This window comes from Akebia trifoliata, chromosome 2, assembly GCF_017979445.1.
Source record: "Akebia trifoliata isolate Shusen 1 chromosome 2, ASM1797944v1, whole genome shotgun sequence".
Lineage (NCBI taxonomy): Eukaryota > Viridiplantae > Streptophyta > Magnoliopsida > Ranunculales > Lardizabalaceae > Akebia > Akebia trifoliata.
The window spans coordinates 425,183-451,176 of NC_141376.1; the positions used below are offsets into that span (position 1 = coordinate 425,183).

The 25,994-nt window shown below is 34.6% G+C and overlaps 3 protein-coding genes across 3 annotated transcripts; all 3 read left to right on the forward strand.

Moving 5' to 3' along the window:
- The first annotated feature begins 2,996 nt into the window (after positions 1-2,996).
- LOC147408511 (cinnamoyl-CoA reductase 1-like) lies at positions 2,997-6,984 on the forward strand. Its single transcript, XM_086418956.1, has 6 exons — positions 2,997-3,185; positions 4,418-4,587; positions 4,830-5,015; positions 5,723-5,885; positions 6,209-6,398; positions 6,682-6,984. Exons 1-6 carry the CDS (start codon positions 3,059-3,061, stop codon positions 6,818-6,820), a joined length of 975 nt encoding a protein of 324 aa, XP_086275082.1. The 5' UTR covers positions 2,997-3,058; the 3' UTR covers positions 6,821-6,984.
- Positions 6,985-10,785: 3,801 nt separating this feature from the next.
- LOC147408512 (cinnamoyl-CoA reductase 1-like) lies at positions 10,786-15,619 on the forward strand. Its single transcript, XM_086418970.1, has 6 exons — positions 10,786-11,135; positions 13,345-13,514; positions 13,737-13,922; positions 14,629-14,791; positions 14,980-15,169; positions 15,284-15,619. The coding sequence occupies exons 1-6, from the start codon at positions 11,021-11,023 to the stop codon at positions 15,420-15,422; spliced, it is 963 nt and encodes a 320-aa protein (XP_086275096.1). The 5' UTR covers positions 10,786-11,020; the 3' UTR covers positions 15,423-15,619.
- Positions 15,620-17,927: 2,308 nt separating this feature from the next.
- LOC147408513 (cinnamoyl-CoA reductase 1-like) lies at positions 17,928-21,364 on the forward strand. The gene is made up of 6 exons (XM_086418984.1): positions 17,928-18,111; positions 18,761-18,930; positions 19,347-19,532; positions 20,160-20,322; positions 20,523-20,712; positions 21,101-21,364. Exons 1-6 carry the CDS (start codon positions 17,997-17,999, stop codon positions 21,237-21,239), a joined length of 963 nt encoding a protein of 320 aa, XP_086275110.1. The 5' UTR covers positions 17,928-17,996; the 3' UTR covers positions 21,240-21,364.
- The last annotated feature ends 4,630 nt before the right edge of the window (positions 21,365-25,994 follow it).

Sequence of the window (25,994 nt, forward strand, 5' to 3'; positions counted from 1 at the left end):
AAATAAATGACAAAATAAATTGGTTCTTGGTACCAATCAGATAGAACCTAATGGTTCCAGTTCCTATCAGTTCAGTTCCATATTAGACCCGACTCTAATCGGTTCCAATAAAAAGGGAATCGGAACTGGGGTTTTCGATTTCGGTTCCGGTTTGGCTCTAGGTAAATGGGTACCATTGACACCCCTAATTTAGGTTCGATATAATAGGAGATTAGCCAATAAACAAGAGAAAATTAAGAATGTGAGCCATTTTTTATATGAACAGCTATTGATCGTACAATTGGTGACAAATTATATATCACGTTCGTAACTCATGAATGACAGCCCACGCCTTGATGGACTTCCTTAGAAAAAATAACCCTTTTTTAAGGGAAAGGATACGTTCTACTAGTTAAAGACTCCTTGAAACTAGAGTGTCCATTAAGCCAGTCGGCCCACTAGCCCGCCCAGCCTGTCCAAGAAAACAAGGGTCAGGGCTTTCCTACTGAACCCGCAAAGGTAGGGCCGAGCTCAATAATTTTCAACCCATCAAATTCAAGTTGGGCTAGGGCCTTATAGTGTCCAACCGCCTCAGTCTGCTATTAAATCTTATATAAATATTTGTACTACATTTAATTGAATGAACATTTTTCTAATGAAAGTAAAATGGTCTACTTACAATTTGACTATCATGTATAAATTTTAGAGGTTAATAAGACATTAATTTTAAATATGACTTGGATAAAAAATTACATTTCTTCATTAAAAATGTTGACTTTTAGTTATTTTATTTAGTTTGAACCTGACCCGAGCCAAGCCTGAGCCCATTAGGGTGGGCAAGGGCTTAGTAAACTTAGGTCTGATAATAGTATAAGGCTAGTCTACGTAGAGTCAGCCGCCTTAGCGTCCGCTTAGGGCTCAACCAAGCCCGCCCTTTGACACCGCTACTTGAAACCATGGGCTCGTAACATTGGATATTTTGTCTTTTTCACAATAATTAAAATTCTTGTTGTATGTTATATTATTATATGGTTGTCAATGGATCAGATCAAATCTGAAATCCGTTAACTTTGGGTCTAGATAGATGTTTTGGATTCCAATACTTTGATTCGTTATCTTATTGGATCGGATTTGGGTCGACATGTCCCAGTCCCATAGTATGTTAGAAAGTATATAAATAATATTATAAATTTGTTGAGATGTATAAAATTTATTAATTATATATTTGATTACATATATAAAATTTATTTAGATTTTTTATTATATAAAGTCGGGTTTAGCCCAATCAAGACCCAATCTGATTGTTAATGGATTGGATTGGATCTCGATCTTAAAATTGAGATCTAATAAAAATCTGTTCCAATAAGTATCCAATCTGATACTTATTGGATCAGAACCAAATCGACCCTGATCTGATCCGGACTTGATCCACTGACATCCCTATCATTATAGATAGATTTCAATTCAAGGCATTTATTTAAAATGGATTTCAATCAGTAATTATCAACCTTCTCACATGTATTACAAGAATGATGATAAATGGATAATAAGGACCTTTTTGTAGTTTCTAAATATTGATTAAAGTAATTTTGAAAATATGATTGACACTTTTTTGAAAACTAATTTACAAGAATCTCGGGACTGTGGAATTGTAATTTTATCTGTTTTAACGAATATAATCTAAATAATATTAAAATTAAGTAAAAAATATTGGGACACTTTTGAACTTTCAAATTTTGGTGTTGAACCACTTCTACCGCGCCTTCTCTTATTATAAATTATAATAATAAAGATAATAATAGGGTGCAGCTGTTAACATATGTCCTAAAGGCACGCTTTAAGACGCATAAAACACTTTTCAGTCAGTAATTTTTATGCCTTTCAAAAATATTTCTTTGCCATTAGACAAACGCTATTTGTGGGATAGGTTCCTTTAACCAAGAATCTCATCTCATCTCACCTGTTTGTGGGATACTCGTGTCCAACAACGTTGGAGGCAAGAATTTTCTCTTCTTTTAATTGCTTCATGGCGCGTTGTTATTGCAGTGTCGGAGAGAGAAGACTTACAAGTAGAAGACCTTCATAGTCCTAGTTTTGAGTTGAGCTAGAGAGAAGAAGAAGAAGAGAGAGTTTTGATTTCCATTTACTTATAGACTAGGACGGAAATGAAATCTAGTCAAAAAGTGTCATTTTTAGATTAAGGTGAAAAATCATCTCTAAATATTTATTCGAATGACCCATGAACCTCAATGACCAAGTATAATAATTTAATTTTTTAAAGAAAAATGCATTTCAATATCCACATTTTTTGAGAAACCCATACTTTGTAGCACTATTTTCCTATACCTCTTATATTAGAGTTCATAAAACACCTTGATCCTCTTGAAGAAAAAATAATACCTTAGTCCTCTTGGTTTCAATTTTTCATTCTTCGTGAAAAATTTGAAAATGAATAGTTGTTGATCTCTCAACGTACGGATGTCTCTGTCTTGATGATGTGGTGTGCTTTGAACCCTTGGTAAGAACTTCAAAAATAACAATCAAGAGATGAGTATTGAATTTCTGATATACGTTTGAGGAATTAAACGTACTGCTGATATAGAAGGCTGAGTACAGATTTTCTAGAGATGAGTATTGAATTTCTAGAGATTCAATTAAAATTGAGGTCTTTTGAAGATCTTTCCTTCTGAGTCATATATGTTTGATGTTCGGCATCAAAAGTTGTACATAAATCTAACAGTAGTTGGTTGGTAACCAAATACTGTAAATAAGGGCCTGATCCATATTTCAAGTTTCATGTTTATGGGCCCATCAGACTGCGGACTTTAGGCCGACACCAATGAACCCAAAGTAGTTTTCCACGTTGCAGTTTTGAGAATAAAGATTTTTCGATACGTTGAAACCAAGGCAGTTGAATTTGGACTTGTCTACGCATGAGGTGATGGCATCTTCTACCATAAAATTTAATTTAATTTTTTTTGACTTATCTATTCTATTCTTCTATTTTCTGTCCCAACTCTGTGTGTGTGTGTGTGTGTGTGTGTGTGAGAGAGAGAGAGAGTTGTTTGGATTTGCGTGAATGTTAATGGCGGAGGTAGAGAAGGAAAGAGTATGTGTAACGGGTGCTGGTGGGTATGTGGCATCGTGGCTCGTGAAGCTTCTTCTCTCCAAGGGCCACATCGTACATGGAACCGTTAGAGATCCTGGTACCTCTCTCTCTCTCTCTCTCATACATTTTCTTCTTCTTGAAGAACCCCTTGTTTAGATTATTTCTTTACTATTCCTTAATTTTGTTAATTTAATTAATGAAATCGAGGATTAATGAGTCCTCTTTGAATATTTGAGAGCACCTTTTACTCTAAATTTTTTTTCCAGTATTTGTTGATTTTATTAGCATAATTAGTTGATGAAATAGTCGATATTTTCTATCTGGGTATCCTCTTGATTCTTGAATAAGTCGATGGGTGGTACCATTTTTTGTGGGTCTTCTTATACTTTTTATTCAATCATCCTTTTTAACATTTTTGTTTTTAATTTTAATTTTTTTTAGATGCTTTGATTCATAGAATCCTGCAATGGGTTGATGAGTTAGTTGGCTTATCTGGATTTGGTTCAAAAATGGGCATAGAACCCGCAACAAAGTTTCATTCACTAAATTCCTTAAACTTTCAAGCAAGGAATTTTAAAAAAAGCTAAACAATGGAGGAACATTACCTTTACTAGCAATTATTTTGTATAAATCGCGCCTCTGTTACTTTCTTATTTTCTTCAGCCATTTATGATTTTCTCTTAATCTTCTGGTCTTGGCACATAAATTCAAGGACATTAGAGATGCCTGCTTGTGTTTAGAATTTGAAACTTATATCCTGTAATTTCTTTCTGATTTTGTTTATTGGTTTCAGGAAAGTTCTTTACTCAGGGACTATTCTTAATTGTTTTTCTGTTCTTTATATTATTTTTATTCGACTAGTTTTTCTCTCACAAGGTCTTTGATTTTGTGCTATTTCCCATTTTGGGTCTTCTGTTGGAGATTTACTTCATTTTCCCGAGAATGGGTTGTTATTAAAAATAAATAAATGAAATCTCAGTTTTGGAAATATGTTAGAGAGCAGAGCTTAAAATTGTTCTTAAATGTGGAGGGCTTTAACAGAAGATACAAATGAATCACTAAAATTCTTTTGCTAAAATTCATAAAACTATATTCCTTTCTTTTGGCCACCTGAAGTTTTTTACATTGAAAACTCTGTTCAATCAATAGGTCTCGACATAATTTTTTTTTTCTAAAATCTCAGATTTGGATTTTTTAACCCAAATTAGGTAATATACTAAAATGAGTCTCTTATTTTTATTTATTGTATTTTTTTTTTTTTTATTACTCTGTGTTCATTAAAAGCTTATCTTCAAAATTTTACACTAACTCATCTTATATCTTTCATAGGAGATGAAAAAAATGCTCACTTGAAAAAACTTGAGAGAGCCTCCAAGAATCTGAAACTCTTCAAGGCTGATTTGCTAGACTACAGCTCTCTTTGTGCAGCCATCACAGGAAGTAGCGGAGTATTCCATGTCGCTTGCCCAGTCCCATCGGGCACTGTATCAAATCCCGAGGCATGAATTCTAGTTTTCCATGTAATCCCATGTTAGGTGGCTTGATAGTTCTAGGGGACGATGTTTCTGTGTCCTGCATGGATCACTATCACTTTAGCTATATCCTACATACCCAAGGAAATATAACTCAAATAGACAATTCTACCTACTGTACCAGATTATTACATGCACATTTTTTCTTCATACATATGAGTTGACATAATGTGTTTTCCTTTCCTCATCTCAAATTAACTGCCTTGCAGGTAGAAATGATTGAGCCAGCTTTAACGGGAACATTAAATGTACTTAAGGCATGTTCTGAAGCACAAGTTAAGAGAGTTGTGGTTGTGTCATCTGGAGCTGCTGTTGCATTGAATCCTAATTGGCCAAAGGATCAAGTTATGGATGAGGCTTGTTGGTCCGACAAGGAATACTGCAGAGAAAGCAAGGTAACCAAGGGGCAAGCTATACTGTTTAATTGGCTGTAATTTGGCCAAAAAAAATGCTATTTTGATTTTGATCTCTTCCTAGATTCCTTGCATTAAAGAGTTTCCATTTGTATATTCATTCAGTGGGAATATTTTTGTAAAATCATGATGGCCCCACCTTTCTTTGTTTTAGTAGCAACTCCTGCCACAAGAATGCAAAATTTTGATGGGAACACACTCTATTGATTAAATTGCTGCAACATCCTATGTACATGGATTTACTTTGATGAAATGGGTCCTTTTTTTCGGTTGTGGGGGGTTGGGTTGTTCTCCAATTAGTTAAGACTTGAAGTTTTCATAGGATGCACATTTAGTTGAACCAAGACTTGAATTTTTGAACTTAGGTTTAAGAATTTGGAACTCAACAGAGACTTTTCTTGCCCCTCTACCTGAATGACATTTTTAGCTTCACAAGTAGCAAAATTAAGTTAACAGCTCTGGTATGTTCACTGGCTAGTGACAAGGTTCTCTTTCTTTTCTATCTTTTAAAAAAAATAAAAATAAAGAAACAATATATCAGCATTTGTATCATGAAAAGAAAAGAAAAGAAAAGGTGAGGAGGAAGACGAGGTGGTGTGACAAGTTTTCTCTTAGCATTGGTGATCCTAAGTTCTCTATTAATTTGTATTTCCTCTACATTACACTAATTCCCAATTTCCATGAATCAGAATTGGTATTGTTATGCCAAAACAGTGGCAGAAAGCAAGGCTTTGGAGTATGCGAAAGGAAGTGGGCTTGATGTTGTAGCAGTTTGTCCCTTCCTAGTTATCGGGCCAATGCTGCAGTCTACAACGAATGCTAGTAGTTCTGTTCTCATCAAGATTTTGAAAGGTCTCTCACCTTATGCCATAAGCTATATCCATTTTCTTTGTGTCTGTGTTTGTATGCATTTATTTGTCTGTGTGAGTGTGGTGCATGGATGTCTGCATATATAGGTTTAGAATGCCAAAACAATGTTTCTGTTCGTCTCCATACTACTGGATTTCAATGCTTAATTTGTCCATCTTTCATGATGTGCATTAGCTTTGTTAAACTCTTTCATGAATTTATAAAATCAGAATTTTAAATCATTAGTACACTTGTTTCCATGTGGGAAGTTTGAATATTTCTCATTTTTTATGTTACATTCTCATCCTACATGTGTCTGTAAACAGATGGAATTGACACAACGGAAAACAGAGTACGTCCGATGGTTGATGTCCGAGATGTTGCTGAAGCACTGGTGCTTGCATACGAGAATCCTGAAGCAGAAGGGAGATACATATGTGCGTCACACACGGTCAGTGTGCGGGATTTGATCGACAAGCTGAGGATGATTTATCCCAACTATTACTATCCAAAGAAGTGAGTTCATTACAACCACAATTCAATATAATAAGATAGAACTCCATACATACATGTTGAGTAGATCATATGTAGTACTACATTTGGCACGTATGAAGAGTGGGCCTATGGAATATCTTATTTCAAAAACATATTTGCCCATGTTATGCAATCCTTAACCATTATCATTTCTTATTCGAGCCATGCATCCTTTATGCTGCTGAGAAACCATTATCATCGACCTTAGATTTCCCTGGTGACATGGGTTTTACCCAATTTTACTAATTTATCTATCTTTGGGCAGTACTACCGAGGTAGCGACAGATGGGACAGTGACTTCACAGAAATTACAGAAGCTGGGATGGAATTACAGGTCACTGGAAGAGACCCTGATTGATTCTGTTAAAAGCTACCAAGAGGCCGGTCTCTTGAACAAGGAATAGATCTCTTTATCGCTTTCCTTCTTTTTTACTTCACTTTATTTACTCTTCAAAAAATAAACAATTGGATTAGATTGTTGGCAGTATCATGTAGAGGTAAACTTCTTGGGCTGCTGGTGTGAAGGGATTGGAGAAATTACTTACAATGAAGCCGAGGCATTCATATATATATATATATATACATATATACATATATAGAGACCATCCTCACAAAAAATCAGCCTATCCCGAAACTTCTAACCCATCCATCGAAAACAATGTTTGGCTCTCTCTAGGGCCTCCAAACGCCACCCATATATATACATATATGGATAATCCTCACCAAAAATCAGCGCATTCCGAGACTTCTAACCCCATCAAAAGTGGTTTACAAAAAAATGGACGGTCCACAATTCTTGAACTTGTAAATTGGGTTAGAAGTTTCATAATGGGCTGATTTTTTGTGAGGAGATCACCCCATCAAAAGTGGTTTATAAAAACTGTTGTCATAGATATTGTCACAATTGTTTTCATATATATAGGGTGGCGTTCGGAGGCCTTAAAGAGAGTCAAACATTTTTTCAATGTATGGGTTAGAAGTTTCGGAATGGGTTGATCTTTTGCGAGGATGATCTCTATGACAAGTAGGACATCCTCATCAAACAGACTATGGATTTATATGGTCCGTTTAGCAAGTAAAATTGGATGATACAGTGACCATTCCAAGTCTCATAAATGAGCCAAATATTTGTTTTTTTTTTTACTCACTCTCTCAAGATGCCATCAAATATTCTAATAAATTTTTGTGAAGCACTTGATGAGTGATTTATTTACACTGTTTGGATTGTGAGAAATGGAAAGAAAAGAAAAACTGTGAATTTCTCTTCATTTCTCTCGTTTGGATTGTTAAATAGGGAGAGAAGAAAACACTTGGAGAGAAAAAATGACTGTTTTTTCGTCTCTCTTTGATTTGGAGAGAAAAGAAATGTTGGAGTTTGATGGACCGCTTAAAAAGACTAATGTACCCTGATCAAAAGATTACATTTTCAACTTATGTCTTAAATCCTAATAAATCAGAAAAACTCAAAATATTTCAGCTTCCATTGCTCTCTACCGCCATAAGGAATTAATGGGGTTTTTGGATTCTTTTTGTGATATAACTAAACTACAACTTTGGGATTGTTAAATTTAATTATGCTTTTTGTGATATAATTTGACCATAATTTTTGGTGATCATTATCAATAACTTAACTATAAGTAATGGATATTTTATTATGATTACTTTTTGGAGTCAATATATAGATTTTAAGATTTTATTTTAATATATATTTATTAAGAGATGGGATTATATTGATTGAAGGACTATTTCTATGGACTACATGTTAACGTAGCACCAAATACACCATTAAATGCCACGCCTATATTAGAATATGAAATTTTATGAATTCACTAAAAAAATAGAATTGAAAAAACAGATTTTTTCATTGTTGGATTTAAATTTTAAATCTAAGAGTTCAAAGGCCGGCAATTTTTAAACTTAATATCTAACTCCCAAAAATACTCATTTTTTTATTTTTTATTATTTTTTCAAACTCAATTTAAACTACAAACAAGAGGCCTCAGTTGTCATTTGGACCAATAGGGTAGTCCACGTGACTCAAATGTGGACGTTGGTCCATGCAACCTTTTCTCATATATTAATTTACCTTAATTTATTTTCATAAATAAGAAAATCTTGCAAAATTGTTGGTTTACAATAAAATATAATTGTGACAGATTTCCATCGAGCTTGATCAATTAATTAATTTGATTTGATTTAAAAGTATCAAATGAAAAGACTTTAAAACTTGTAAAAGACAAAAATGAACATAAAAAAGACAAGACTAAAATTGACATTTATACCCAAAAAATAAAAGAGGACATTATTGATTATCGAAAATGATGAATAGTGATAGTTGTACCTTTAAATCTTCTCTTTCCTCATCAAACATAAAATAATGAATAGTGATTTAAAGGTGTTTTCCTCAAAGCCTAATGATTTTCTTATTCGAGTATTTTCATTCAATCTATCATGGCAAGGGCATGAAACCATTGATCAGTTTCTTGTGTACCCCAAAGAAATCAATCGCAGCCCTGGTTCTATGCACTTGCCATTTCAAATCGAGTGAAAATACTCGAGTTAGAAAAACATGACTTCTTCAAAATAAAAGAGTAATTATTTGCTCAAAGTCTAACATTGGTTTGACATGTGGCACTTATGACATAAGTAACAAGAGAAAAGTTTCTCACTTACCCGTATATTCGTTGAGCAGAAATCTTAATTTTTAAATTTTAAATTTAATAAAATATTGTGGGATCGACATGGGGCAATATTGCCAATTTAACACTACAGTTTTTTACATTTCATTAAAAAAATGAGAAAAAAAAAAAAAACAAACAAACAAAATTTTTTGAACTTAATCAAGGGTGTTGAAAATTGATGGATACGGAACACCCAAATTTAAAATTAAAATTCAACCACAAAAAATAATTTTTTTCTGAAAATTCATATAATTGCATCCTCCACAACTGTGCGAGAAGGTTATTTTTAATAAGAAAATTTTGTTTTTACACTGGCAGGAGGGAGAAAAGTTATCTTCTTATTACTGTCATGTGCAGCACATGTCAAAACGGTTTTGGGCTGTGTGAGCAAACAATCACTCAAAATAAAGGAGGTATTGGTAGTTGGGGGAAATGGGAATCGGGTCCTCTGTAATAGTTTTTAATGCAATTATCTATAATAAATTTAAAATAGCAGAAAATGAGATGTTAAAAAGAAGATCTAATATCATATCCATGTAAAGATTATTCTGTAAATCAGATCTTTAAAAAGTTGAGAAAAAAAAAAAAAAAAAAGAAGAGATTTTTCAAGTATGATCTTAGACTTAACGATCTCCAAACAACTTTAAAAAAAAATTTAATGAGTGAATTATTATTTTTATATGACGTGACAGTCTCTCATCCGATAAAATTCACTAAAGATCGTGTTGGGACTTTGCGAGTCCCAGTTGATTTTATTTTGAGTCGTGCTGGGGTGACGTTAAGATTGTACCTTACATCGTGACATGAAAGTATGATGCTTTTTGAATTGTATTTCAATGAAAAGTATCTATTGGATTTGGTCCTACATACTTTCTCGTCAGTATGTGCAATTGGTTATCATGATTTTAAAACTTGTTTGTCTCGTTTATGAATTAGATCGGGTTGTCTTCGATGAATTTTTCCATGTATTTCAATCATCTCATTTAAAAATGAGAAAAATACATTATAATTTTAAATCTCGTCCTCTATCCAGTCGTCTCTTTCCTGGGCGATACGGACACGTTCCGTCTCAAACAAGATTACTTAAGAGGTGGTCCAAATTTACGTTGGGACGTGGATGTCTGTCTCCCACAAGATCCCAAGTGTGGGGACCATATATCAGAGAATAATGATTTTCTCACGTAAGTGCTTGCGTCAGCTAATACGGTGATCCGTTCCTAAAAGAAAATGCACATGCCACGTCAGAAGAGTAGAGAGAATTTTTATTGTATACAGGATCATAGATGAGTCCTGATAAATGGATTCGCCAGTGGACTCGCTGACATGGACAAGTTTGAAAATCATAGATAATTTTGCCTTGGGATACAATTTTTTTTAATGGAGAAATATAATCGTATATATTAAAATATATAGATTTACGATTTTCAAACTTATCATGCCACTGAATTAATTGAGTATGCCACCTGACGAGTCATTTTATTTAGACTCTTGATAGATATTTCTCATCCTATCTCTAGGAGGAAAAGCACATAGGATTTTGTATACACTTCCACGTCAGTTGAATGCAGTTTTGTGAAATGTCAGCCTAGCATTTTAATGTAATTGATGTATGTATATAGCATGTACAAGATAATATCTATGTTTAGTAAGAAAGAAAAGTTAGATATGAAGGTGGGAAAATGCCAGTTGGCATTTGGCGACACTCATACTTCATTTTAAGGTCTAGCCCTTGGATGTTCCTAAAGATTTGTTCAGTTTCATTTAAAGGACCATCAGCGTTCTGGGCTTTGACATTGGAGCTCCTACATCATTCTCATCAAACCAGTATTTGTATTCTAAGCATAAATACTGCATAGATTAAAGAAAGAGAGAGTGCTTGGAACATATATACTGGTTTCAGATTTCACAGAGAGAGAGAGAGAGATGGTGGAGAAGGAGAGAGTATGTGTGACAGGTGCAGGAGGATATCAGGCTTCATGGCTGGTGAAGTTCCTCCTCTCCAAAGGTTACATGGTCCATGGAACCGTTCGAGATCCAAGTAAGCTTCTCCTCTGTCTCTGTCTCTGTCTCTGTCTCTTAAGGCTGTTCTTGAAACTATCATTCTAATTTAATTAATCCTATTTATTCTATCATGTACCAATACTATTTGTTGTTTCCTTTCTTTCTTAGTATATTTGATGAAATCATAGAGACAAGTTTTATCTGGATATATCTTTTAAATATTGGAGTCTTATTGTTATGGTTCTTGTATATAAATTTGATTTCCCTTCACTTTCATAGAGTAGTTGATGAAGAAATCATGGATGATTTTCCTCTGCGATCGCTAAGGAAATTATGTAATATTTTCTTAATGGTTATCATTTCTATTTTTGGGGCCCGTCTCTGGAGTTGAGAGACTTCCTTGTTTTATCTTTTACTGATTTTCCTTCTTTTACTCTAAAATAAACAAGACTTTTATTTTACTACCGTAAGATGCTTTCAATAAATAATGTAACTCAACAACGGCTTGTGTGTCGAATTCGCGGAAAATCTTTTCAGTAGATTCTGGCACTGTGTATTTATCATCTGCCCCTATGCTTAACTTGTTTCTTCTTCTTGGTGCTCTTTTTTGTTCATGAATGATTTTTTTTTTTTTTTTTTTTTTTTTTTTTAACTTTTTTGTTTATTTCTATTTCTTCCATGAAACTGATCAAGTTTGTGCCATTTCCGATATCTATTTGGAATTGAATTAGTCCCATTTGCCAAAAGATAAAGAAATCTTAGAAACTGATGTATGATCTGAGAAACAAAGAAGAAAAAAACGACATAGCAGGGGAGGAGCCTGTATTTTCTTGTAGGGGAGAAAATTCAAAGGTTTTGGTTAACGTTGAAGAAGAGGGCATTTAGGTCATTTCGCAATAGTCTATGAGAGAATGCCCAAGTCAAGGAGCAATGCCATCAGTTCAAAAATATTGTCCCTCTTTTGGTTTGAAAAAAAAACATTGGTTATCTCAGCTATCCACCTAAACACCCGTATGCCCCCTGACCTCGGTGTTATCCAGTAGCAAAATAGGTAAATGACTTCATTACCCTCTTCAACTTGAAACCAAAATCCTTTCGAATTCGGTCTCTTCCCAAAGTCAGTCATCTTCAACCATGTCAGTAAAAAATTTATCCTAGTTTTCAACCTTAAGATCTACTTTAACTTTCAAATCTAAAGATTAAAAGATTTTTGAAGTAGAAGATGATGAAATTTTTTATAGAAAATTCTAAGGTTTTATATAAGGGATTAAGACAATGTTCAAACCAATGGATTGAAGATAAAGTTAAATAGACCAAAACTAATTTTTTTTTTTTATAGAAATTGAAGCACTTAAAGATGACTAATTTTTGGAAGAAGAAAAAAAAGTTTTGATTTACAAGTTGAAAATGAGGGTATTTAGGTCATTTTATATAAGTCTAGAAAAGAAGAAAAAGGTCAAAGGGGGCATGAAATCAATTTGAAAACAAAGGTAGGGGTATCTCAAATATTCACCAAAGTGTAAAGAGTGTCTAATCACCCAAAAAATTAAAGGGGGGGCAACATGGTCAAAGTTGGGGAATGTCATCAGTTGAAAACACACGGGTATCTCAAATTAAAACCAAAATACACTTGTATCTAAAATCACCCAAAAAAAAATTGAGCGGGGGCAATTTCCCCCTCTAGCCCGTTACTAGCTCCGCCAGGGGCGGAGCCAGGATTTTCTTGTAGTGGGGGCAAACTATGGTTAGTTGTATAGTTGAAGAACTTGATGGTGGGAAAATTATTTGTGCTGGAAAATACGATTGGAGGGAGGTGAGGGTGTGGGGGCAAATAGGGAGAGAGTGAAGGAGTGGAGACAAATGTGGCATGTAATTAGTTGAAAATATAGGGGTGTCTCAGAGTTCTGTGGGGGCAATTGCCCCCGCCAGCTCCTTACTAGCTCCGCCCCAGCGACATGCATAGTCCTCGAATATCAATTTAATGGAAAAAATTTAGCCACCCTTTGTTTAAATATGTTCTTTGGCTGGTTTTTTAAATTATTATTATGTTTTTGTTATTTTGAAATTTAACAAAAAATTGGTATATTCTCTTCCATAAATTTGGATATTTTCTTCTCTTTTTATAAAGTGATTATAGTGTGATACTATTATTTGAATTTTATATTTTCAGATAAATGTACTCAAAAAACTTTTTGATCAAATTTTCTTAGTAACTTCTGTTGAATTCACAACAAAATCTCTTGCAGGTGATGAAAAGAATGCTCATTTGAAGAAATTGGAGAATGCCTCAGAAAACCTGCAACTCTTCAAGGCAGATTTGCTAGACTATGATGGTCTTTGTGCTGCCATTGCAGGATGCACTGGTGTGTTCCATGTTGCAAGTCCAGTTCCTCCAGGCAGTGTGCCCAATCCTGAGGTAATAATACGTTAAAAAAAAAAAAAAAGTTTTTCTTGTGTAATCAATCATTAATTGGATGAAAATCTGTGTGAGACCAGAGTAATATATAGTGTTTTACATGAATTTGTAGAAGCCCATGGGCTTAACTCTTCCTCACATGGTCATATATTCATGCCTCTTGAAACAATATGTTGTACAGAAAATCGCTCCTATTCACATTTTTGGATGTCTGTCTCACAGGTTCAACTGATCGAGCCTGCTGTAACGGGTACATCTAATGTTCTAAAGGCGAGTTCCATGGCCAAAGTAAAAAAGGTTGTGGTTGTGTCATCTGTTGGTGCTGTTATGGTGAATCCAAGTTGGCCAAAGGATCAAGCCATGGACGAATCATGTTGGTCTGACAAGGAAGCTTGCAAGACAACTGGGGTCAGTAACTAGCAAAATAATTTTTAATGGTAGATTTTGGGTAATATTGTCTGTCTTGAATGTTGACTAGCCATTGTAAACCAATAATTTGAGTTTTACTGTCTCAAAAAATTCATTTATTACATGTCGTATAAAATTGTACTAGCCATTGCTTTGACAATATAATTCAAGTCCTTGTAGTCATTTAGTGGTCAAGGTCTTAGTTGCACGAAGTGGAATTGGGTGCGTGAATCAGAACTATTTTAGGAAGTGGGATGAGGACCAGAACATATGATAGAAGGTTCATGCAACTAAGATCACAACATATAGTTTTCACAAGCTATTGTCAATATAAGGCAACCTGTCATTCAATTATCGCCTCCTTATAAAAAAAAATTGTCGCCTCCTTTCAAATGAGTTCATTGTTGAGCTTCTAAAGGACTCAATTTTATGTAGATCTTGAAAAAACTGTATTATCTTTCTTGACTGTAAGTTTTGTATGTACCATAGTGTTTTAACGTTTTTTTTATATTTTTAATCATGGAACCTGATAAGATTGATTAGATCACTGATTCCACGTTCACTATTCCAACTTTTCCTTATAAATGGATTACATTGGAGGTTTGTGTTCTGTTCTATTTTAGATTCCCACGACCAATCTGACTCTGGATAATGTATAGGTAGGGTTGTTTCATGTAAACTTTAACTTCCTTCTATTTGGAATTAGAACTGGTATTGTCTTTCCAAAACGGAAGCAGAAAGTCAGGCTTTTGAGTATGCAAAGAGAAGTGAGCTCAATGTCGTAACAGTTTGTCCATCTCTTATCATCGGGCCAATGTTGCAATCCACAATGAATGCTAGTAGCTTGTTTCTCGTCAGACTTTTGAAAGGTATTTCCTCCTACTATAGCTATCATTCTTATATATGTAGTTACATTGACGGATGCGGATATTTATTACTGTCACCACCTTCATGTATCTAAGTGACAACATCTCATGCTTTCATATTGGCTAAGGTTTTCCTATGGAAATAGATCTCTGATGCTTATAATTATTCATTATTGCCAATAATCTATCAGATGGGTGTGAAACTTTGGAAAACAATGTCCGGATGATAGTAGACGTGCGTGATGTGGCTGAAGCCCTTCTGCTGGTGTATGAGAAGCCTGAAGCAGAAGGGAGATATATATGTGCATCTTACAGAATGACAATGCGTGATTTGGTTGACAAGTTGAAGGGCATGTATCCTAACTACAATTACCCAAAACTGTAAGTCTATATTTTTAGTAAGGGTAGTGTCAGTTTATTTATTTTTGTTACAGTTGATACTCATTGTGCACCGCCATGTGTCCTCATTTGTTTATTTTGTGTATATATTTTCAGAATTACTGAGGTAGATGGAATTCTTAAGCTGAGTTCAGAGAAATTGCAGAAGTTGGGATGGAAATACAGGCCATTGGAAGAGAGCCTTGTAGACTCTGTTCTAAATTACCAGGAGAAAGGGATCTTGGATAAGGCATAGTCAACACATGGTTTTCTAGGATTATTGCTAGTAGTTCTTAATTTGGGCCAAGCAGTTGCTTATTGTATATTGTTGGCTATTATATGGCTTGGATTTTGCACATGTTTCCTTGATAATGGATCTTGGTAATAAAAGATGTAGTTTCAGATAGAATTTGACAATTGGATTCAACTCAGTATAAAAATTTTATTTATTTATTTTGCGTGTGGCTAACCCGAAGGGTAGCCGAACATGTATGGGATTAGTGAGCCTGAAAGATTGGTGGATACACTTGCGTATTCGGGTGAAAATTGAGAGCTTGCAAGAAACCTTGCTAAATAACTTAATGATTAAATCCATATGGACATCCTCAATGTGACATGTTCGTTTGAATAGTTTCTCTATTGTATCAAAAAAAAAGTTTGTGCGTTCCTCTTGGGTTTTATAAAATAAAATGACAGCTATTTAATTGATGAAGATGATGATGATGATGGTACAGTTCTCAATTTGCACTTGTTTAATGGAGAGGATACCTCCATTAAACACAGAATTTGACAATTACATTGCCTGCAGCTTACTAAGGGTCGTTGAGCTCACCACTTTGCATCAAAAACATGATCCGATTCCGCAGGGATGTACAGGACAAAATTCTATCAACCTTAAAAAGAATATATATATATTTCACCGTTAAATTCTAATTTTAAATGTGGGAGTTCATCAGCCATCCATTTTAAAAACCTTGGATCAAACCCTAATGAAATTAAAAGAAAGTGTTTCTCTTGATAAAACACTGGATTGTCAATCTTTAGAGTTTGTTCTTCTCTAAATTATGTATTTTCTCTGAAGAAAGATTTGTGAATTTGAACTATTTTTGACACTGGAGTCCAAACATCCTTCATAAATTTGATCCAGGGTCTAGGTTGGAGTTCTTATAGGGTCGTCAAGGGTTAAAAGGCATTGGAGGGCTTGTTGGGCTGTCAAGGGCTTGGTTAAGCCCTAGCCCAGTCCTAAGGAGGTGGGCTGCATCCCATCCAACCCTAAACCCCTACCAGGCCTGAATTGGCCCCTTTCCAAATGAGCCTGGGCAAGTTGAGTTTCAAGCTAGATTAAATTTTCAAGGATGCTTGAATTCAAGGAATAGCTAATACCTAGATTAGTTTAGATTTTATCATCTCCTAAGACATATGTTTCTTGAGATGTGTTGTGTGTGTGTGTGTGTGTTTCATTGTAATGTTTGGGAGCACTTTGTATGTACCATGCACTATAAAGGGAATTATTATTTAGCTGGATTTTGAACATTTAAATATATTAGGTGTTGAAAGAAAAAGAATAAAGGATTAAGACTAATGATAATCTGACGCTCTTTTTTCATTCACCCCCTGACCTGATAGTTACAGAACCATAAATCTTTTTCTTGTGTATCCCGAAGCAAAGGATCTACCATTTTGTGATGGGGATGTACAGGGGCCATCTGAAAAAAGAGCGGCATATGATTACGACTCAAGGTTTAAAGTTTCAGATTCTAGTCTCTACCTTTCTTAGCGATCTACTTGAAAGGAAAGAGTGTTGGAGTAGTATGTTTGCTGAATCTCTAATTTCTCCAATCCCTTCATCAATGTTTGTGCCAATATAACCAAATTGAACTTTTTTTAAGGACTTTTCTAACCTCAAACACACGGTTGAGGCTCTCCATCAAACTAATTAAACTTCTTCTCTTTATTTTTTTCTTAATATCAAACAAGCTCCTTAGGTTAGTAGAGAGAGAGAGAGGTGGAGGTGGGAGAAATGGAGAATCCTCTCAAGAATTTAGGGTTTGTATTTATATAAAAGAATCATTTTGACCTCAAAAAGGTCACATGGATCCTATAGCACACTTTCAACGGTTGTAAGAGCACCACATCAACGATAAAATTAGATCTCACACTTAAAATATGGAGAGTTCAATAATTATTCATTTTAAAGACATAGATTTGTATAAAAAAAACTTGTATTTTAAATTTATTTTTAATCAAATTTAAATCATGATCACAAGAGATTGAGATGTTAATTTTTTTTTTAAATACCCCTCTCTCATCCTTTGAAAGTGTACTATAAGATTGCTACTAAAACCATTTGCTAGGGAGAATCCTTTTCCTACTTTTTCAATCAGGCTAGATTGGGTTAGTTGACTAGCAGGTCCAATAAACAATCCTAATGACTTGTTCTCTAATGGGGGCTCAAATTTTGGTCGTAATTTCAAATCTTGGAATTATCTCATATAAATGCTCCCCAATGCAAGTGCATATGGTATGATTTTTCCAAAATAATGGAGGGGAGGGGAGATATGCAAAGAAAGGATACGATGTTTTTTTTTTTTGCCTCTACATCTTTGAGTTAACTATGTTTTAACACTATTAGAAAAAAGAAGGAAGAGTAAGTAGGTAAGCAGTGGGTGGGCGGGCGGATGCGTACGCTAGACGAACACGTGGCCTTGGGTTTACCTACTTTCGATAATGCAACCCAATTCACAATTACTCTCTACATCTTACTTCACTAATATACAGAGAATACGAGTGAAAGACAGTGTGAGTGATATCGAGAAAGAGAGGGAGAGAGATGGTGGAGAAGGAAAGAGTATGTGTGACAGGTGCAGGAGGGTATCAGGCGTCGTGGCTGGTCAAGTTCCTCCTCTCCAAAGGTTACATGGTCCATGGAACCGTTCGAGATCCAAGTAAGCCTCTTTTTAACTGTTTCTCTTATTCAGGTTCTTCTTAAACTTACAATCTGTTGTTTCTTTCATGTTCTTAGTTATTTGATGAAATCATATATAGACAAGTTGTCTTTTTAAATGATTGAATTATTGGAGTCTTGTTATTGTTGTGGTTCTCCCTTCACTTTCATAGACTTGTTGATGTTGAAATCATGGATGATTTTCATCTGTCTTACTCCTTTCTTCAATTTCTGATTGTTCTTCGTGTTCTTGGCTTGGTTCATGAAAGGTTGATCTTTAAAAAGAACCAAGTGAATTTGGCGTCTTTTTGTTCTTTTAAATTTTCTTGCTTCTTTCTATTTCTTCCAGCAATGTGATTGTGTTTGTTCCATTTATGATCTGGATTTGAAATTGAAAAATTGCCCCATTTTCCAACCAAAAAAAAATGTCAAAAGGCGAAATACATACGATAGAACTGAACTACATGACATGGTTCATTGATATCAACTTAAGAGAGGGAAAATGTAACATTCTTTGATTAAATATGTTCTTCCATTTGAAAATGTTTTCTAGGTTGAGGCTGCTATAATCGGTGTTTTCTTTGTTTTTTTAATAATTGGTACTTCTATTAGAGTTTTATACTTTTAGATACATGCAAAATCTCTTGCAGGTGATGAAAAGAATGCTCATTTGAAGAAATTGGAGAATGCCTCAGAAAACCTACAACTCTTCAACGCAGACTTGCTGGACTACAATAGCCTTTGTGCTGCCATTGCAGGATGCACGGGAGTCTTCCATGTTGCAAGTCCAGTTCTTCCAGGCAATGTACCCAATCATGAGGTAAGATCATTTAACATTCAAGTTTTTTTTTTCCTTCATTTTTAAGTCGTTGAAATCTTCTGTTTCAGAACAGAGTAGAATCATACTGATATATGAATTGAGACTTATTTAGTAACATCTTGCTATTGGAGAAATCTAAGCTGAAAAATGGTAGGAACATAAGGATGGTCTTTCCAATGGAGTATCCATGGGGCGTGGACATTCCATCATTTGAAGACCCTTTGATTTCCATTTATGGGATACTTTTCATCCCATGTGTCTCTGGCATATATGCTCTCATTCATTCCTTGGCTTTCAAAGGCTGTCAAGTTTCCCATATTAATGTCCTTTAAGCATCTATCCAGTTTTCGTGCCTCTAAAATGTATATTATACAGAAAGTTGCTCTGGTTCACATTTTTTGATACCTGTCTTGCAGGTACAACTGATTGAGCCTGCTGTAACGGGTACATCTAATGTTCTAAAGGCAAGTTCCATGGCAAAAGTAAAGAGGGTTGTGGTTGTCTCATCTACTGGTGCTGTTACAGTCAATCCAAGTTGGCCAAAGGATCAAGTCATGGACGAATCATGTTGGTCCGACAAGGAAGCTTGCAAAACAACTCAAGTAACTAATTAGCAAAATTGATTAATTATTGTGAATTAGGTATACAGATAGTCTGAGTTTTATCATCTCAATCAATGTGCCTTTAAACAATGTTTCCTAACCATTACTTTGATAATAGAGCTCAAGTCATTGTAGTCATTTAATTGATCAAGATCTTAGTTGCTTGAAAGAGTCGGTAAGGAGCAGGGAAGCAAGTGCTACAAACTAGAATGAATAGAATTATTTTGAGAAGCAGAAGTGAGAACTGCACTGAAGATAGAAGCCAACCTGTCATTCAAATCTCACATCCATCCAAATGAGGCTAAGCTATAAATCCATTCTTGATCTTCTCAAGTACTCGATTTTCTCTATATTTTCAAAAAACTAGATTACCTTTCTTAATTTGATGATTATAGATTTTATATGTACCATAGTGGTTCAGTGTTTTATCATGGAATGCGATAAAATTATCTAAAAATTAGTGAGTCCACCTTATCTCTTTGACATACTTTTTTCCTTGTAACTGGATAAAATTGGGGATCTATGCACTGTTTCATTTCTAGATTGACGTCGCCAATCAGAGTCTATAGTTATGTATGGGTAGGGTTGTTTAATGTATACTGAACTTCCTTTCCTCTATGGAGCCAGAACTGGTATTGCCTTTCCAAAACGGAAGCAGAAGGTCAGGCTCTAGAGTATGCAAAGAGAAGTGGTCTCAACGTCATAACAGTCTGTCCATCCATTATTATTGGACCAATGTTGCAATCCACAATAAATGCTAGTAGTGGGTTACTCCTGAGTCTTTTGAAAGGTATCTCCTTTTCATACTTTAGCTATTATATTTTGTATTGAATTATTGATATCTATGGATGTGGATTGATTTCTACACTTTAATAAACCTTCGTACCAAAATCTGATATTGTCTATGGTTTTAAGCAATGTGTTATCATCATTCCTTCCATATTGTCTAAATTCCACTTATTCCATTTCGATGCGATGAAATGAAAACAGATGGGCGGGACAGACTGGAAAACAATGTCCGGAGTGTCGTAGATGTGCGTGATGTGGCTGAAGCCCTTATACTGGTGTATGGGAATCCTGAAGCAGAAGGGAGATATATTTGTACGGCATACACAACGACAACGCAGGATTTGGTTGACAAGTTGAAGAGCATGTATCCTAACTACAAGTACCCAAAGAAGTAAGTTATACATACGAATCAAGATCAGGTAGGGTGTCCCATTCCTATAGAATAGGAACAGTGTCTATGTGGCATGTTTTGGTTGGAGTTTCATTGGGCTCCTGACCAAGCCGTTTACTAGATGGCATGCAGCTCGAGATGTTTAATCTCCAACCAAAATGTGCCACGTAGACACCTTATGTTGCTCTAGCATTGGAACACCATTCTGGATCACGACTTGTTAAGTTAATATACCGGTAAGGGTCAGGTCAACTAGTCAATGTCCCATGTGTGCCAGGGGACTGTTTGGGCAACTGTGGACAGTCCTTATTGTCTTCCAGCAGCTTATTCTTATATTAGAATATGTGTCACCCTCTATTTAGGAATGTATTTATGTCTCTCTTTGCAGAATTACAGGGGAAGATGAAGTTTATAAGCTGAGTTCAGAGAAATTGCAGAAGTTGGGATGGAAGTATAGGCCATTGGAAGAGAGCCTTGTAGACTCTGTTCTAAATTACCAGGAGAAAGGGATCTTGGACATGCCATAGCCAATTTTGATGATATTATAGCTAACGCTTATTGTATATTGGCTATTATATTTGGAATGATTTTGCAAATATTTCCTCAGAGTAATGATTTAGGATGATCTTCAATAAATTTCAGGTTTACAAAACTGGGTCGATTTGTTGTTATACTCATAACTAGGGCTGCAACCTGGGCAGTCTGGCTCGAACTCAACCCAGGTTCAACCTGATTGATGGGTGAGCTTGGGTTGAGTTATGTAGAAAATGAGTTGAGCCTGGGTTAGAATATCTCAGCTCAGGGCCAATTTCAATTCATGTTGAGCTTGGATACACGCAACCCAACTCAACCCAAAACCTATTTTATATGCTAATATATAAATATTTTTATATTAATGATAGATTTATTTTACTTAACTTTATTATTCCATCTTATTATTATGACTTGTGGATAATTAGTTAACATCAATAAGCTAAAGATGGAATTTGGCCTTTGATATCATGTGAAATTGATTAGTGATGAAAAACCATAACATTCAAGCACCCGAAACGTATTCTTATCCAATGGCTAAAATTCATCCCCGATAAATATTTAATATCTGATGCAAAAAAAAAATCACCAATTAAACTGATTTGGGTGTTTAGATATAGACCAAGATGGAATAAACTTCTCTTTGAACGCAACGGATCAAGCTTTCAAGAATAGAAGATTAAGAAATGAATATTTGACCTCTATCTTCCAAATGGCAGGAAGGAAAAAAAAAAAATAGAGGTTTGATTAGCTAAAGCAAAAGATGATTATCTATATAATAAATTATTTGATTTTGATTTGAAAGATTGATACATTATAAGGGAAATTTGATGTGACAATGAAAATTCTAAAAAACAAAACATGGTGTTTAATTGTGGTGGTAGTTGTTCGAACGGGTTTGAAACTGAAAGTGCTTCATGTGCTACATACCTTACTGGTATCCCTTTCACACGTATGGACCTTATTATCTTTTTAACTATTAATAGGGAATACTGGGACAAGACTGATCTTCAATTCATGTTGTTAGTGAGCTTTTATTTATCCAATTAAGGATTTTCACTTCAACCAGGATCAAAACCCCCCCCCCCCCCCCCCCGCCCCCAATAAAGTGGTCCCCATCTTACTCCCTAGTTTGTTAACATTGACAACTTGGCCCAACTTAGTTGCATAATTAGGGCCCATTGGACTCAGAAACAACATGTCAATCTTGTGCTAGTGGCTGGTATTTGAAATCAATGGGGCCCAATTACAACTGTATTGGGCCATGCTTTCAATGTTCAATATGGGGACTACAGTGTAGCCACTAAGGTACTGAGAGTGACCTTTTTGTAATTTTTCAATTAAAAAAATGGATAAATGAATATACAAACCTTTTTAATGAAATAAACCATGAATTACAAACTCCATCATCGTCCTTATTTAAGTGAATTTCAAAAGTGGGGATGTTTGATTTCATATAAAAATATATGATTTTATTTGAAAAAAAAAAGTTTTATTATTGTAGTCGGAGCCTTATCCCTAAAATTTGGCTAATTCAATTCTATCTAAATACATTTCTTCTGTTATTACAAATATAATAATGAACAAAATACACCAAACATTCACTTCATTCAGATTTTCATTTAAAAATGTTGCATACAGACCAAAGAAACAAAATTAATGTGTTGAATTAAGCTACAAAATCTAATTAGAGAAAAATATATATTTAAATATAAAATTTAGGATTTTGAAGGATTTTGGTTCCTAGTTCCAATCTTATATAGAAGTTCAAATCAATTTGTAACTCCAACAATCTCTGAATATCTACGACTTGAGTACTAATCAATATGCAATTCTAGAATTCAATCTTGGCATTTTCCCTTTTTTTTTTTCTTAAATTATTATCTCACTCTCAATAATAATAATAAATTAAGGACATTGTAGATAAGGGTGTCAATGGATAGCCGAAATCCGAATTCGAATTCGAATTCGAATTCGAAAAATCGGATATTATCCGAAATTTTCGGATATCGGATTCGGATTCGGATGCCATTTTTACATTCGAATGAGTTTCGGATACGAATTCGGATAGTGCGATATCCGATTCGATAATATCCGCTCCGAAAATAATACATATATTATGTATTTCTGTTGTACAACAAAACATTATATATGCAAATATATGGTGTTAAATATTCGTGTCATACAACAAAACCTATTTTCAAATCTTTATCTTCTCAAACGAACCCACCTTCAACCCAAATAACAGAGGACGTTAACAGTGGGTTTCCGTTTCGATCGAACTTCGTGACTACGGTTTTCTCCGGCCGGCGAGCCTCAGGTATTCTCTCTCTCTCTCTCTCTCCCTCCGATCTAATCAATCGAAGTGATTTTTTGAAGGAAATATATGGGTTTCACTTCAAATATGCGAACTCCGACATGTCTAATCCGGCCGACGAGCATCCAGGTATATATATTCTCTCTCTCTCTCTCTCTCTCTCTCTCTCTCTCTCTCTCTCTCTCTATGATCTGAACCCGCCGGAGTTTTCAGATGAAATCTATGGATTTCGACTGTACAAACTCCGATCGGATCGGATCGGATATTATCGGATATCCGATATAGTTTTCGAATTCGAATTCGAATGTTTGTTAGGGATATCCGATCGGATTCGAATTCGAATTCGGATAGTATTTTTTTTTTCGGATTCGAATTCGGATATAGCAGTATCCGATCGGATAGCTATCCGTTGACAGCCCTAATTGTAGAATGAGAGAACATGATTTGTTTTACTAAGCCCAAATTGTTATTGGTAACATGTTTATCTCCTAGACCTACGACTATGTTTGGATTGAGAGAAGTGGAGAGAAGAGAAAAGAAAATAAATGAATTTCTCTCCATTTCTCTTGTTTGGATTGTTTAGTGGGGAGAGAAGAAGAGAGAAAAAAATGTGGATTTTCTTTCTCTCCAAAAGTGAAGAGAAGATGAGAGAAATTTTAAAATATTTTTTAATGTCAACTCTGCCCTTAGATCTCTTTTAAGATATTTTAAATTTTCAAAATTGCCCCAAGTTCTCTCCCATCAATCCAAACATAGTGGAGAGAAATTGAGTTTCTCTCAATTCAAACACAACCTTAATGGTTGAAGTAAGGTGTTTAATGTGACAACCCTTGAATTATTTATCTATTTAAAAAGTCCATGTTGTGAGACTCAGTCATTGATGCAGCATTTTAAGAGGTAGCTGTGAGTTTTGAGAATTAGATATTGGATCAATATTCTTGAGTCTTTTAGGCATGTTTTGACACTCATATATAAAAGTTTTAGCTGGTGTAAGAGTAATACCTCACCACGTACTTTAGCTTTAAACAAATTACATCATAAGTCACTTTATATGAAATTATTTAATCATTTTGATTTTTGTAAAAAAATAATAATTAAATAATAAATATATTTATCATAATTGTATCAACAATGGCTATTATGTATTATTATTTCAGTTATTTAAATTAAAAATCATCATGGGATTAGCTGAGATGGTAAGGGCGATTGGATTTGCTCCCTAAGTCATACTTTCGAATCTCAATATGTCCTTACACATAAAAGTGATTATATTTAACTACTTAACACATGCTAGGATGGTTGGTACGTATGGCCCACCAAAGAAAAAAAAAATATATATATATTATTTAAATTAAAAACTCAAATATAATATTATATATGAAAGGCCAACCGTTACAGAAAAAGAAAAGAAAAAACCGTCATCCTATTTGTGAAACATTATCAAATCCATTCCCTCTCAAATCACTTTTAGGTCTCTTCCTTTGACCAAAATTCATCAATGTTGACTAGCGGGGAGATTATGTTGAACTAAAGTTTTTAATGTTAAAATTACTATTATATATATTTTAAATTGGGTTAAAATTGGTCTAATCAATGTCATCCATCCATTCATCATTGAACAACGTAAATTATATTTCTTTCTCTTGATAGTCTCTCTATGCTCTCTTCTTCTTATTGATCAACCTACATGCATCTTTTGTCGATCTTATTATCTTGCCTCCTCTTATCTTTCTCTTCCAAGTTCCCTTTATTCTACTTTAACCTCCATCAAAAACTAAGGAGAATGTAAAATAAAAAATTAAATTCTTCAGTCTTGTAATGTATATATATATATATTGGATGATAGGGGTTCTGAAAGCATAGGCACGACTACTAGAGGCTAGTGAGGTAATTAATATCTTAGAGCATCATATCTCATCAAATCCTCAAATATATGCAATACCCCCACAAATCACATATACAACTAGCATCTTAGAGATGCAACAAACCATATATACAACCACACATAGAAGGTAAGTCATAAGTAAAGACAAATCCCTATGGGTGGCCAATGTGAGGATTTGAAATCAAGACATCTCCCTTTAAAGAGAAATGCCTTGACCATTATGCTTGTTGATTACTTCTAGTCTTGTAATAAATAGAAATAAACACATAAGATATGTTTTTGGGATAAATTATCACTAATAAACATGGTTTTTAAACTCATCCGAGACCGAGACGTATCGCCCGAGTTAACTCGGTATCAGAGCTGAACGAGACCAACTTACAAAGTGATTTTTTTGACCGAGTTTTATGTCTCACGTTATATTTTTTGAGTTATCTCACGAGACGTCTCAAATGTATCGGAAAACTCGTCCGAGACGACTCGGTATCGGAGCTGAACGAGACGAGACGCGATATCGAATTTAAAAACCATGCTAATAAAATGCAAAAG